The following is a 14,904-nucleotide window of genomic DNA, read 5'->3' as shown; positions in this document are numbered from 1 at the left end:
GATCAAAGAGAAGGTAACAAAGATGACTAGGAGACTGAAGCATCTCTCTTACAAGGACAGGCTGAGGGAGTTGGGCTCATTCAGCCTCGAGAAGAGATGACTGAACAGGGACCTCACCAATGTCTATAACATTCTGAAGAGAGGTGCCAAGAAGGTGGAGCCAGACTCCTCACAGAAGTGCCAAGCAATAGATAAAGAGGCAGCAGGCAGAGACTGATGCACAGAAAGGTCCACATGAACACAAGGAATAATGTTTTTAGTGTGCAGGTGACCACATACCGGAATGGGTTACCCACAGAAGTTGTGGAGTTTCCCTCACTGAAAATATTCAAGAGCTGTCTGGACACAACACTGTGCTGTGTGCTCCGGGATGACCCTGCTTGAGCCGGGACGTTGGACCAGACAACCCACTGTGTTCCCTTCTAACCTGACCCATTCTGTGATTAGACTGTTATACCTTAGTCCAAATTTATTTTCTCATTGATTGCTTTAGTATGTTGCTTTCAGTTTTACATCAGGCTCCAAAGTGAGAAAAACAAAGCAAAATGCTTCATTGTGTTCCTTCCCATCTCACATTTACTCTCTGCCATACTTTTCTTTTTAACTTTTGCAATCTCTATTTTCCTAAACTTAAACCAGTATAGACTAGAATTTATACATTTGCTTTGAATCTTAAGATAAGTCTAAATTAAATAAATGTGTCAGTATAAGCAGGAATTATTCTTCAGTGTGAGATCCCTTCATTGTTTCCTAGACATATATACTCATTTGTGTATATGCCTCATCACTGCTATCATTCTAATCCCTGCATGTTTGCTCCACAAAACTTTGTTTGACATGGCTTCACTTGGTTTGTCAGTCAAACATACTGAAATATTTCAAACTATTATTTCCTTTGCTTTGGGACTGATATTCACTCAGAAGTGTGCTTGATTCAGCATAAAGATAAAAAACCAGAAAAGCAATAAGGCTTTAAGATTCTCAGCATGGTAGTGAACATGAACTTCCAATGAAAGAAACAAACATGAATAGTGCAATTTGAATCTTACAATGAGAAAGGAAGTAACAGTTTCACTTGGCTTATTTCCTGTTTAGATGAAACTACAATAGCATGCTTTTGTTCACAGCTTTTCACTGTCAAGAAGATATTCAGAAAAAGGAGGGGATGAATAAAAGAGCAGTATGGATGAACACAAGACTACAGTGTTGACTGAAAAGGAAAACCTTTAAAAGTATTGCTTGGTTAAGCAGCAGCTGAGTGGTAAAGGGTGAAAGATGAGTGGGAAGAATAACAGTCTACACATGCATGAACGTTATGAACATACAGGGACAAGTGGAATTATTTACACAGTTTTTAATATGTAGACTATGTAGAATTACAACCCTGCCAGTTAAAAAAGAAACATAAAAATATGTCAAACACTTTTCCAAATGCCTGCTCTGCCCATATAATGTGTATAGATTGTGTAAGAAAGACAAGTTAAGTATTTTGCTGATTTATGGCATTATGTTTATACCGTGATTATGGAAACTTAAGAAATGACCATCTGCTTTTCCCAGCTGTTTCTGAAACTTTTCATTGTTACAGGATAACAAGCTAAGCTTTGCCTAATATAGCACCTGCCTACCTTGTAAGGAAAACGAATTGCCTGATTGCCTAGTCAGCAGGGTTACAATTTGGTACCTCAGTATGAAGTGTTTAAGCAGCTTATCATTCTTACACATGTACCATCCAACTACCAGATTTTCCATATTTTGGACACATTTCAAATGAAAAATAACTTTTTGGGTTCAGTTCTTCTCACACACACTCCACGGCAACAGAATTGCATGTCTCAGTAATCCTTAAGGTAATTTCTCACGATTTACTGAAGCAGGAAAACTAAATGAAACACTGTGACTCTGGCAATGTTTTGTGGAATTCATGCAGCAAAATCTCCTTATAACACCTAGAAAAAGACATTAAATTTCTTTCTTTCTACTCAGAAAGGGCCTAAAAATTTTCTGTGATGTAGGTAGAATATTATGTCAGACCGTCCTTAGTTGTTCTTAGTACACACCTTTTCACCCACATGAAATGCCACAATGCAACCCTTTGGTGCTTTAGAAATATTAGAGTACTATATGAAAGGAAGGCACTATTTTTGACCTGTCAAAATATGAAATATGTTGATATATGATGCAAATCAATTCTCAGTATTCCTCCTACACTAACCTACAGAATAAAATATAAGTTAAAAATTCAATTTTGAAATGACCAGATATTTGTATTGTAACATTTATATTCTCAAATGGTCTCCTAGGGTGAATAAAATTGATCTGAAGATTCTGCACTAAATCTTTAGTTACTCTATGAACAGCATAACTTAATAATAAAAACATATTAAAAAAAATTGCCTTCTTCTTGAATGTTTAGAAATATCTCCTTCTCCCAGGGGAAGACTCTGAAAAAGACAGCTTGAGACCAAGTCAGTAAGGCATATTTTGCATTTTTGGGTACATGAGTAATGGTGCATGAACTTCTGTATGAAGAAGAGCTCTATCTGTCTTGATATTCCTATTTATCTGGAAGTGAAATAAGGCCTATTCTTTGCTATGTTTATGGCTCGTAGTGTGCTACTACCATACTATGTGTCTTACACCTACATAAATAACAATATTACTTTTGCAACAGCACAGTTCTGTAAAATCATCAGATATTTTGGCATTGACAGAACTATTAATGGCAGTATTTTTTTTCGAGAACATCTGCAAGAAATAATCCAAAATATATTCTTCAGTTTTAGGAACCTATTTACTGATTTTGGTGATCAGTGTCTGCTGCCAATGAGCTTCTCCATTGGCTAAGTTTATACTTGCCCAGAAAGGTTAAGGGAGTTCCCACTTGTACATTGAGCTCAAGTGATGTACACATTTCACGACATTTACATATAACAAGTAAACAATGCTTCTCTCTATTGTTAACTGGCTAACCTTCTTTCTTATAACCTTAAAGTTATGAAAGATTAAGTATTATGATATCCTCAAACTTGTGCTCTTGGTATAGGCTGGTACTCATACCATGACCATGGCCTGGACAGCTGAGACAGAATTAGAGTTCTCCTAGAGCACACACTCCACTGCCTTTTCTAAGAGCTACTTGTCTCTAATTTGCATGACAGTAAGTGTCTCTTCCAGTGCAAAAGTGACAGAGAAGATGCTGGTAACATAAGGTAGCTAATAGTTATTCTAAAAGAACTGCGCAACCTAGTATATTAACATCTTTTTTCTCTCAGCAGTTCCACCATTAGCACTTTGCTCAGCAATCTCTTCCAAGGAAATGCATAATGCTGAGAGAAAAAGATTATACTGAAGGAATTTTCCAGTACTTATCACCAGTGTATTTATGTAAAAGCCAGCCTATTGCACACAAAGGAATCATTCCCTGATTTTTTCCAGGATCTTTAAATACATTGTCCCAGGTTCTCCCCTTAAGTGGTTAAAGTTAGCACTGAAACATTGACAAATGTACACAGATGCTATTTTATTAAGTGATTATTGGGAAAAAACGGGGGGAGGAAATTAAGAAATGTAATATAATATTTAAAAACAAATGTGAAGTGAAGAAGAAATTCAGCAGTAGAATTATGACAAGGCAGTAACAGCCCTGGCAGCACTTTTATATGGTGACACACAGAAAATACTTAATACATGAAATGAATGCCCAATGAGTTTGTAGACAGGCACTTAGGGCTAACAAAACATGTATAAGAAAAAAAAAAGCAATATGAAAAAGGTAGTGTGACAGCAGGCTACAAGATGTAAAACTGAAGCATATGCATTCTGATATTTTGAAAACAACTGGAAAACATCCTTTATCTTTACTAGTCTGAAAGAAGATGTAGCCTTGTACTAACATAGTTATTAAATAGGTCTGCACTTAGAAGTTTCCACCAACTTGTCATCTATAAACATAGGGAAATAAACGCAGGAAAGAACTATTTTATGTCCATAATGTTATAAAATATTGCATGAGTCTCCTTTTCAGAAAAAGAAATATTCTATCTTTGTAAAAAACAACACTAGTGACCCACTGTTCTCAAATTATTTTCAGATGTTGATTAATACTACAGTTCTCTGAATTCTGTCATCGCTTCTTAGTCTGCTATTATTTCTTGCCTTATGAGACCACTGCCTAAAAGCAGGGGTTGTGTTTGCTTGAATTTTAGCTAGCAAAATAACTCATGAATGGACTTCCTTAGTCTTAGAACAATGCAAATACTCAAATTTCCTGATAGCCATAGTTTTACTGTGCTGTATTTCTAATGCCATTAACACAGAACTGTGAGACAAGAGGACAGACATAAAACTGGATGCTGGATGACAGCCAATAACAAGAACTAAGGGACCAAGTACAATCTCAGAAGATGAAATGGAGAAGGAATGTCAGAACATCACTAAAAATGTCAGCTGAAGCAGCATCGGCTTGACTGACATCAGAGCTTTAAATCTCATGCTCTCCTGAAAATAAGGCATTTTCTGATAACCAGCCAAGCATACAGGAGCCTCTCATCTACATAAAATTTCAAAATTAGCTTTTACTATTGCTTTTCTATTTTGCCAGAGACTCATAAAATTTAGTTTTAAATAATGCCCAAAAGACATCCAGATCAGAGCACTGCAGGTAGAACGTCTCAGTCTGCTGAAATACAGAACTGGTATTACAGGATTACATAAATAGCATTGATAATACATAAATGCCATTGAACAAAAAATTGCCATGAGGGCTGCCTAATTTACTGATGTTGTCATCACCTTCACTAACCTTCCTCTTCTGTAGTGGCACATGTTAAGGATCAATGTTCTGTATTACAGAAAGAGATCAAAAAGCTACATGTTCTGGTTCAGTATCCAACCATAAGTCTCCTATCTCTATAATCACTTCTAATAATGAAATTACATACAAATTGTCTTTTAGTGCTTGGGCTTGTGAAATTGTCATCACTTTAAGTCCCTGGCATAAAACCTTTTCCAGTATCCATGAGAGAAGAGGACTTCCGATAAAGCGAGAAAGAGGAAATTACACTGTAGCTGTGCAGACTGATGAATCAACCAGGAAAAGGCAGCAGATTTTAGGTTATCCTTTTGGATAATTCTTCCTATGTGCCTAAATCTCACCATTCTCCCCAGAGACACTTTACCCCTGCATGCTAAGGAGGGAACATTTGGACTGTCAGTCAGCTCTCAGTTATTCAGGGTAATCCAAATAAATTATAGCATGGAATAACACAATGCTCACAATGAATATCCAGTGAAGAAAAGTGTGTGACACCAGGACTGAACAGAACAAGTTGAGATGGTAAAGTCATACCTGTGCAGTACAACTGAAGCATCACTTCCCCAAGACCTATTCAATACACAAAATGAGTAAGCAGGACTTAGCTGCTTTGTCTGTTCATTTGTTCCATTTGCAGAACTTGTGGTCAGAAAATACTTGACAGGAATGGCACGTCCCATTTTACTTAAAAGGTCAACTGTTATCAATTTTCATAGCACAGAAAAGCAAAGAGTTCCTGAGATGGATAAATATCAGAAATACTGCCGATTTGCTTTCTCCCTTTCATAAATGGCCTTCTGGGAGTACATAAAACAACAGTGCTTCAAAGATTGTGATAAAAGTAGATAACACAAATAGAAACGGAGAAAAAAATGTAACAAAGGGGAAGTTTCTGAGTTTTTATGCTGTCTGTTTTCCACACAGAGGCCACAAAGATGAAAAATAGTTGGTCTGAGTTTGTTTAATTTTTTTTTTTTTCCCGAAAACTACTTGGGGTGGAATATGTACAAAAATCTGTAGAGGTGTGGGTAGTCTCAGCCAGGAGCTGACTTGCAGAGCAGATATGAACATTTACCTTGTACAGGATGCTTGGAGGGGAAAAAACACAGACTAAAGCTGAGCAGAGAGCCATAATCCCTGTGGGTGCCTCTAGAAGCAGCAGGACGGTGACATCCCTCCAGGGAATTGTGCCTGACTAACCTCCTTCTTCACTATGTGCAAGTGAGGCAGCCCAGTCCTTTTTACCTATATTTAGCCTTTGTAATATCACCCCATGTCCTCTCCATTTCCCAAAATGCCAGTAATATTCCCCCAGTTCAATCTGAGTTTGACTGAGTGGCCAGCACTTCCTCAGCACTCACTGCCTTAAAGTCTTCTAGCTCGGTAAAATTTGTCAGACACATCTGAAATTGTCAGACTATGACTCTATGGAAAGAGCCCTGCTACTAACTGCCTCTGTATGGCCTGAGACAAGGTCACACCACAGATAATTACAGTATGTCAGTAATTGTCACCTTATTGATATATTCACCAACACCTTTGAAAAACAAAGCATTAACCCAAAACCCCAGTATCTTCCCCTATCCAGCCTCCTTTCCTCCAAAATTAGAGGACTGGAAAAAACTACCCACTCTCTATGCTAATAATAACATAAACTTGTTATGTTGCTGCTTTAAAAACCCTTTCCTGACCCTGCTTGTAAGTTCTCTTAAAACTTGTAAAACCTGAAAATTCTCTTAAATCACCTAATTTTACAGGAAAAGTTTAAGTTCACTTCATTTTTTTCATATGCCCCTCATTCTGTGCTACTCCAGAAAATATTAATGCAAAAATTAGCTCTTATGCATTTTTGTCCATGTTTGAAAATTGAATCCAACAGGTTCATTTAACTTAAAACAGTCAAAAGAGGCAGGTAAAATTGTGCTGTAATGCAATGGCTGTGAGATATAGGAAACTATATGTTCTCAGTTCATTCATTTAACCTTTTTTCTTGATTTTACAATCCAGAAAATTCAGGTTAGGACTTACAGTTTATTTTCTCTTACATTATAAATAAAAAAAATCCACTCAGGGCATCTTATGAGTTCGAAGCATTATTTTTGAGAATCACCACTGAGCCTCTCAAAGTTACACATGGATTTCTTGGGTTTGTGCTCAGTCAAAAGTCTCTTTTATTTTCAGTCCTTCATATGTTAGTGAGATCTCAAGGGAAGAGTTCAACTCAGCAAAAAGCTTGAAACTGCCCTGTAACGATACCTAAATTTACAGCTACTGGAAAAGAAGAGTTGGTTTGGATCCAAAAGAAAACAGTGAAGCCAGCTATCAGTCACCATCTCACATGGAGTTCAAAGACTTGTTTAGCTTCTTCAGGTTTATTTGTGGCTTCTTTTGTTTGTTTGGGTTTTTTTTTTTACTTTTTAATAAGAAAAATGAAATTATTACTGGCAGAGATTTTGTGTCATTATAATGCTTTTGATGAGACTGATACTCTTGCAGCAAAAGACATTAAAAGAAATAATTTAAAAAACCCCAGTCCATCACTCAAAAAATCCCCAAACTCTGAGTGTCTGCTAGTTATGTAACAAAACAAAAAAAAAGTACCAACAAAATGTTCAAGTTCTACTTTTGCTGCACCCCTTTTTGCCAATGTGTACACATGGAAACTTCACTTATAAGACCTTATACAGCTTTGCAAATAATCAACATAATAGCATACACTTTATCCTAATTCTAGGTGTTTATGTTTCAAATCATTTAAGACTGCTCTATACTATTTTTTTTGCCCAAATAGATTCCATTAACGTCATTTACAAAGAAAATACAGAGTAAGGCATTTCACGAAAACATATTACCAAGCAATAGTAAGTATTTTGCAGAAAACAGAAGCCAGCTATGTTTCTACCTCAATAAGCATCACAGTTAACTGCCTCACCTCCTACATGGCATGTCTGGAAGAGAACAGTGCCTCTTGAAACAGTTTAATGTGTTAAACAGTTAAATGCTTCAGCCCTTCAAGTGAACATAACATATGCTGTGCTGACCGACAGAAAAGAATTGTATATGGCTCAGTCCACAATCTGATTACATGTTATGCACCTCCCAAAGGTGCTCAGAATTACATCCAAGATGATTAAAATTCATACCATGGAGAGGAAAGACCTACATTTTAAAAGAAGAGAATTAAAAAAGGCACCAAACTTCTGTCACCTCTGACTCCTATTAGAGTAAAATTAATGGAACTCCTCCAAAGGTTTTTCCAGAGTCACATGAGAAACAAGCACTGCTGCCTTAATAAAAAAAAATACATATGCATTTAGGAAAAAAATAAGGATGTTCAGAAGGAGGGCTGCAGTATACCTCAAAGATAGATGTGAAGCCTTGTTAAACAAACATGAAAACACTGAAAAAATTAAGTGAAGGACTTGTTTTACTGAGGTGACTAGGAACCCTACTACATTATTTATGAGGAATAGGATTTTACCCTGCATGATCATGTAATTAAAGTGTCAGCATGCAGACACTCAGGAGGACAGAGCTGTGCTGAACATGGAATTAACACTGGTATTTCACAACTCCTGAATGATTTGCCATGTAACCCTAACATCCCCCAAATGCTGCCTTCCAACCAGAATTGCCTAGGGCTTTTTAAAATTGAATAGTGGCAGGGAGACTGTATTCCCCATTACAGCTCCATTTGCTTGAGTGTTTCTGAAGCCTTTTTATCTCACAGCCCTTAAAAGCTGGAGGAAGGTCCCTTCTTCCTGGATGTGCAGTTAGATTGGCACCCTGCAAAGCATCCTGAAGGTAAGGCAGCACAGCACTGGCCTCCCCAGAAGCAGAGCACTCTGCAGAGTCTGGTTGCTGCTTCCACTTCATTTGATGAGAAAAGTGAGTTATGGCAGCTTTTTGCTTGCTGCAGCTTCCGCACCAAGGGAAAAAAAATTAAAAGAAGGAAAAAAAAAATCCATTCTTCCTTTCCAAATCTCAGTCTTCTCTGTCCCTACCTGCCTGTAAAGGATTTGAAACAAGAGCAACAAGGTTTTTAAGACAAGAAGAGGGGGAGGAAGGTGACTGCTGCTCACTTCAGAGTGGTGTCACACATAAGATGTTAAGACACAGAAAGAAATTCACTTCTTCACCTTTCTGCTCTCCTGCGTGGGAACGCGGCTTCGGTCGTGATTGCACCTCAGCAGCCACACAGTGAAAAGCCTCTCCAGTGAGAAGGTTAGGAACTGGGCACGTCTTATCTTACAAGATGCTCAGCAAGGACTGTGCTTCCAGGAAGATGGGCTTCCTTTTGTAACAGAAAATTTTTATCTGCTTTTCCTATGAAATGGATTGCTGGCACAAATTCCTGAGCCAACATTTCATACTGCTGATACAAAAGCAGGCTGGGCACAGAATGTTTCAGGGAGAAAAAAAAAAAAAAAAAAAAAGGTTGCGTTTTGGAAGCTATCTGCTTGTGAATGCTAGGACTCTTGCAAAGGACGGGAAAAAGCAGACTGTGAAAGCTAAAAATAATCACATGCATGCAAATATCATGTACTACAGCACTACCACAGCATTTTTGGCCATAATGTAGCAATCGACTGAATACGAGAGTTACTACAAATCAAAACTAGTCTTCACTTGAGTATTTCAAAACTCTTCTTTTCCAGGAGAGAAATTCAAATTTGCAAGCCACGCTGGTTTTTTTATCAGTAGGAAAGAATGCCAAATAGGCCACATCCAGAACCACAAGAGAAACTCCAACCTGGGGACAAATTTGCCTAAAAGACAAACCCACACAGACAACTAGCAGCTGTGTGGCATCAGAATGGCTACTGCTACATAACGTAAAACTTTACCACAACTTTCAATACAACTGTAATGCCAGATGACATTTCTGATTCTAGCACACCTTTCTTAAGGGTTCAATTATGCAAAGTACCAATCCCAATTCAGAAAAGCACCTAAACACAACCATAGCTGCAATCATGAAAGCAGTTCCCTATTTAACTTGATTATTCAGTTGGCGTGATTAAATTCTAAGTGCTTAACTGTATTAACACAAACATCAAGGTTGTGTCTCAGTAGGATGAATTAAGTAAGCTGAAATTCATTGCTCTGGTATATTTGAAGCAGTGGATTTCAGATTACTTCATCTCTTTTTCTGTAAGCATGCTGTTGTGCCAAAAGCTGTCACTCCCTTGTTTTCTATGCATTTGCTATATTTTAATGAGAAACTCTATTTATTGATTCTGATATTACCAAGAAAATGGGTTTTCCTTTCAATAAGATGATTACACATAAATGTTACAGAGAAACACAAGAGGGGGTTTTGTTTTGTGGGCTTTTTTTTCTCTGCATAATTGCTGAAGGCAGCGTATTACCCACTAGCACAAGGCAGTAAATGAGCTAAGTCCCGGATTCACAGCTGTGCTCAGTGTGCTCCATGTGCAGCGGCAAGCACTCAGAACAAACCATTTGGGATGCCCTGATGTAAAAGGGCTGGCTCTCTACTGGACCCATGCCCATCACAGGCGAGGTAAAGCCACAAGACTGTGCTGAGCACAGAGGACAGCGAGGCCCCCAAGGTGCCAATCTGCCAGCCAGGCAATGTCAAAGAAAAGCTGTAATTCAGATGTGCCCTCCTTCTCACTCATCACACCCACAGAATCCTGATTCTTTCTCTCTTGCTTTCAGTAGCGCTGAGTTTTAGGGAGCAAATAACATAATACAGAACTTCTTTTTTTCTGGGACTAGCTGTTAACTATTTAAAAAGAATACTCATCATTATGTTCAAAAAAGAATACTCATCACTATGTTCCTTTATCTTAAAACCTAGTATAAGTAATAAATATTTTCTTTCTATCAGTGGCAGCGAAACACTTTTATCACTGTACTCTGTTAAACAAGCAGTGCTAATATGTAAAGCTCTTAAAGAAAAATGCAAGAGGAACGTTGCATTCTTACAAGAATGCAATGTGTTGTCATTCTGGGATAATAGAATTACAATGTTTATGTTGCATCATATAAACACATCAAGCAAGCATCTGCACCCTCCAAAGTTTATTTAAATCCCCTACCTTTCCTACATAGAGTGGGTCTGTACCCATGTATTCTTCCAGCACAAAGAATTGATTCCACACCCAGCTGCGTTTGGTTCTTGTCCTCCCTGATTGAAAATAGGGCTTTGACCTGGACCTTGTGAGCTCTGCTTGATTCATCCCAGAAAGACATAGGAAAAGAGCTAGTATCTGAAGAAAATGGCAAAACTCCACTTTGCCCAACTTCATCTTTTCTGGTTTTTTTTTTTTCCCTCGGTGAAAGAAAAAACCTTGACCAAAGCAGGCACAATTCCAGATGTCTCAGTAGCTCTAGCCTCCGGCAGGGTGTCAGCTGGAAGTCCAGAGATAACAATTTGCAGAGTGGTCGATTGGAAGATGTCACCACTGCTGAATAGCCTTCACCAAAGAAATGGTGTAATGGGTACCTATCAGGGAAAAATACAAGAACTGTTGTCAGAATTTTAATTATTTTTAGAGAATGCAAATTCCTTACAGCTTTCATGTCATGCATGAAAACTGTTTATTTATTACTTTTCTCCTTATCAATACCAATGAGTTTACATAAATCTCTCAGAGTTTATAGCAAACTTATTGGATGGCACTACTACTGCTGATACAACTGTATTTATAGCCATAAAGTTTTCTCCTGAATATTCTCTTAAAACACTTTTTTTTTTTCCAGTATAAATGTTAAAATTCTCTCTCTTTAAAATAACCAGAGTAAGTGTAGTTATTTACAGTCACTTGGTTTGATATTTTCTGTCTGCTATGGTCTGCTTTACTTGCCATTACTGTGACGTAATTACAAACCAGCTACAGGCAGCAAGTTGTACTAATGGCAGGGACATATCCTGGCTTAACTCTCTCCCATATAACTCAAAAGTAAAATCAAGGAGCGTAAGATGAATCAGAACACTTTGACTGATTCTTAGCCACAGTACACCAGATGCTATGATTTGTTCTGATCTGAACCTGACCTGGTAAAAAGCCCTGAGTCTCCCCACTCAATTTCACTACGTTCCTAAAGCAAATGTCAGGCACTGTAAGAAACATGTTAGACTACTTTATCTATTTATCCAGAAATATGCCCAGAAAGATCAGATGATAATACTATTTTGATTTTTCAATGAAACTTTGATTTAATAATAAATGATTTTTCAGCACTAACACATGTAAATCAGTTTTTATTTAAAAATGTAATCATTTAATAATTCATAGGACTTACTAATAAAATATTATTTTTTTAGAAACACGAATTTCAATGCTTAAACAAGACTCTTTTCTGCATTTTATGACTGTAAGTCTTCTCCCCCCATGTAAAAATGTATACTTAGTATAATGTTTTTAAAAGTATAAATTCTGTCAGTCTGAACCAAACATAGATTTGACTTTTGGGAGAATCACCAGGTAAGCAAAGCTGTCTCTTAAACAGACATCCTCCTTTTCCAAGTGAGCAATAAGGGAGACAAGCAAACATTTATAAAGTGCCAAACATGAAGTGGAAATAAGGGTGAAATTAAAATAGATAACGGCATTAATTTGGAGTGAACTGCTGCTACTTAGGAAGCCACGGAAGAAAGAAGATTTCATCCTTCATACTTTTAATTAATCTAAAAAAGCCAGACATTAAATCACATACACATTAAGCACTCTGGACTGATTATCATAGTCCTAGCCATTACTACTAGAACTGAGTGAAATGTGATATCCACTATCTGTTTTCAGTATGTCAGGCTCTTTCAGCTGCAGAACGCCTATGCATCGTGCTGCCAAAGGTACCTAGAGGGCAGAAACATGAAACAAATAAAAAGCTCTTCTGATTACAGACTGTATTTAAAGCCTTTTTATAGTAATCCCTTCTGTGGTACTGCCCTGCACCAGAAAGGCTTTGCTTAGAGGCTGGTGGGATAAACCACAAACCCACTGAGCATGTTTGCTAAGCAGCAGCAATTTGAAAGCTTCCATACAGGAAAATCCAGGCAAAATGAAGAGAACGGGCAAGCCTTACCTAAAGACCCTAATTTTGAAAACATGATGCTACAGTTATAAAAGACATCACTCCAACATGGACCAAAATTCTTTTCACAGCAGGATTAACAAGCAGGTGTCATCCTCGTTAGAAGAGCCTAGTTTGAAGTGATTAATCCCAACTAGTCATAGCTCAGTTTTGATCTGGCCCTTTGGGTAAATCATGACATATGACAGTAATTACTGAGAGGGCTGACAATGAGTGTTAAGGAAGTAGCTGTGCTTTCCTGTGATATGTTCAGTTCCTACTGCTCTGTTCAACTACGGTAAGTGTTGTTTGTAGTAGAGGCTGTTTATGCATCCTTGATTTCCCCTCTCTGTGCCTAAGTTACATCATGTTAAAGACATCTGATATTGATAAACTGTCAGTTTATTTCAAAGAGGCAGCAGATTGTTATTTAACAGAGATAAAAATACAAAATGGATTTTCTTAAGAAATGTCAGTAAAACATTTACAATATGCTGGAGTCTTTTCACTAAGCAGTTTGAAATGTCTTGTTCTTGCTCTGAACAGACACTTTAAACCTAGAATTGCTCTAACCTTTATCTCGAACAGTGTTCTCTTATATCCTTTCTTTTACACCTGCAGGAAAGTATGAAAGCCACCATATGGAGTGCCATGGTCCCCAGCCACACGCCACAGCACAGAACTGAAAAACGCACCCAAAATACCAACTGAAAAACAGTCCATATGCTAGACAGCACAATCTGATGAAAAGCAGAATACTCACACCTCCTGGAAAGAAAACATTGTTGTGGTTTACTCATTCTCAAATACTTTCACCACACAGACTCCAAAATTCCAATTATTTTTATTCAGCTCTGTGGCAGCACTTGCTGCTCTGAAACACTCTTCCCTCCCTTTTTTCTCTTCTTCAGGGTAACTCTTCCTATTCTTATTAGAGTACTTTTTTTTCAGGTTTTTATTTATAGCTCTTCCAGCACACAGCCTTTTATATGTGATACTTCCATAAGCAGAAAAGTCTTTTGTATTTAAAAACATTTCTGTTTTGGGAATAATTCTTTATTAAATTGCATTTCATTGTCTTTCTTACTGAGATAGATAGATAGATAGATAGATAGATAGATAGATAGATAGATAGATAGATAGATAGACAGACAGATAGACTTTTTATACAGTTTTTTCTATTAATTTTTTCCAAGCACTAGCACTTTAACATCACCTGTTCTATGACGTCCATAAGCATCAGGTCTACAAGACCACATAAGCAACGTCACAGCATTAATGAAACTGAAAAGTAAAGAGGTACTGATGGTGTTTTTGTTCCTCATTAAGGGATAACTTGAATGTTCAGGGTTCACTTGCAGAAGTGGATGAAATTAACACCGGCAGCGACAGAGGGTATTCAATGTTCTGATTCCAGTGTCTTCACTGTCATCTGTGTTTACTGACTTGAGTGTGATAGCAAAACTGACCTGCAACCACTTTGTCCTTTTTGTATAATGGTGTTCTTTCATGAAACACTATCTCTTTCTGCACAAACAGGGCTCAGAGTATACAAAACTGAGAAATACTTACACTTTTAATTGACATCATTAACTATCTAGATCTTGTTTCTGATCTCCCAAATGCTACTCCAAATGCTGCTGGGTTTACCCAAACAGGGGTAAACCAAATCATATCCCCTCATTCACACTTTGCCAACCTAAAAAGTACCTTAGGCCTTCAAAAATAAAATTGTCTGCTAGTGTATTTAAAGCATTGAGCTCTAGCTTTCACATCTCAGCTTGTTTTCCCTATTTGCTTTACATGTAATCCTGGCAATCACAAACATGAAAAATACAAAGTAAAAGAATTGGTGTGTAATTTGGAGAGTACGTTATGTGATCTGGACAGCACAGGTAGCGTGTCTTAACAAAGAAGCAGCATGCTGTCCAAGTGAACAGCTGTAGGAATCAAAAAAACCCAAAAAACTGAACATTAGAAATATCCACTAGATATTCAAACTCTCATGTTTATGTTCTTAAATATCTGGTTGATATATAAGA

General features: G+C 37.4%; 1 protein-coding gene across 3 annotated transcripts in view; it reads right to left on the bottom strand.

The window, feature by feature from the left end:
- CDH7 (cadherin 7) overlaps positions 1-11,094 on the bottom strand; it is a 71,515-nt gene extending 60,421 nt beyond the window's left edge. For 2 of the 3 annotated variants that reach the window (XM_063397223.1, XM_063397214.1), the window contains exon 1: positions 10,885-11,094. In XM_063397223.1, coding sequence (XP_063253293.1) covers positions 10,885-11,094 — 210 coding nt within the window. The remainder of the gene's footprint in view (positions 1-10,884) is intronic. The other variant, XM_063397232.1, reaches the window with a different exon arrangement.
- Between the last annotated feature and the right edge of the window lie 3,810 nt (positions 11,095-14,904).

This window comes from Prinia subflava, chromosome 1, assembly GCF_021018805.1.
Source record: "Prinia subflava isolate CZ2003 ecotype Zambia chromosome 1, Cam_Psub_1.2, whole genome shotgun sequence".
NCBI classification, from domain to species: domain Eukaryota; kingdom Metazoa; phylum Chordata; class Aves; order Passeriformes; family Cisticolidae; genus Prinia; species Prinia subflava.
Note: the sequence above shows the minus strand (reverse complement) of the source record. Positions and strands in the feature narration are given on the sequence as shown.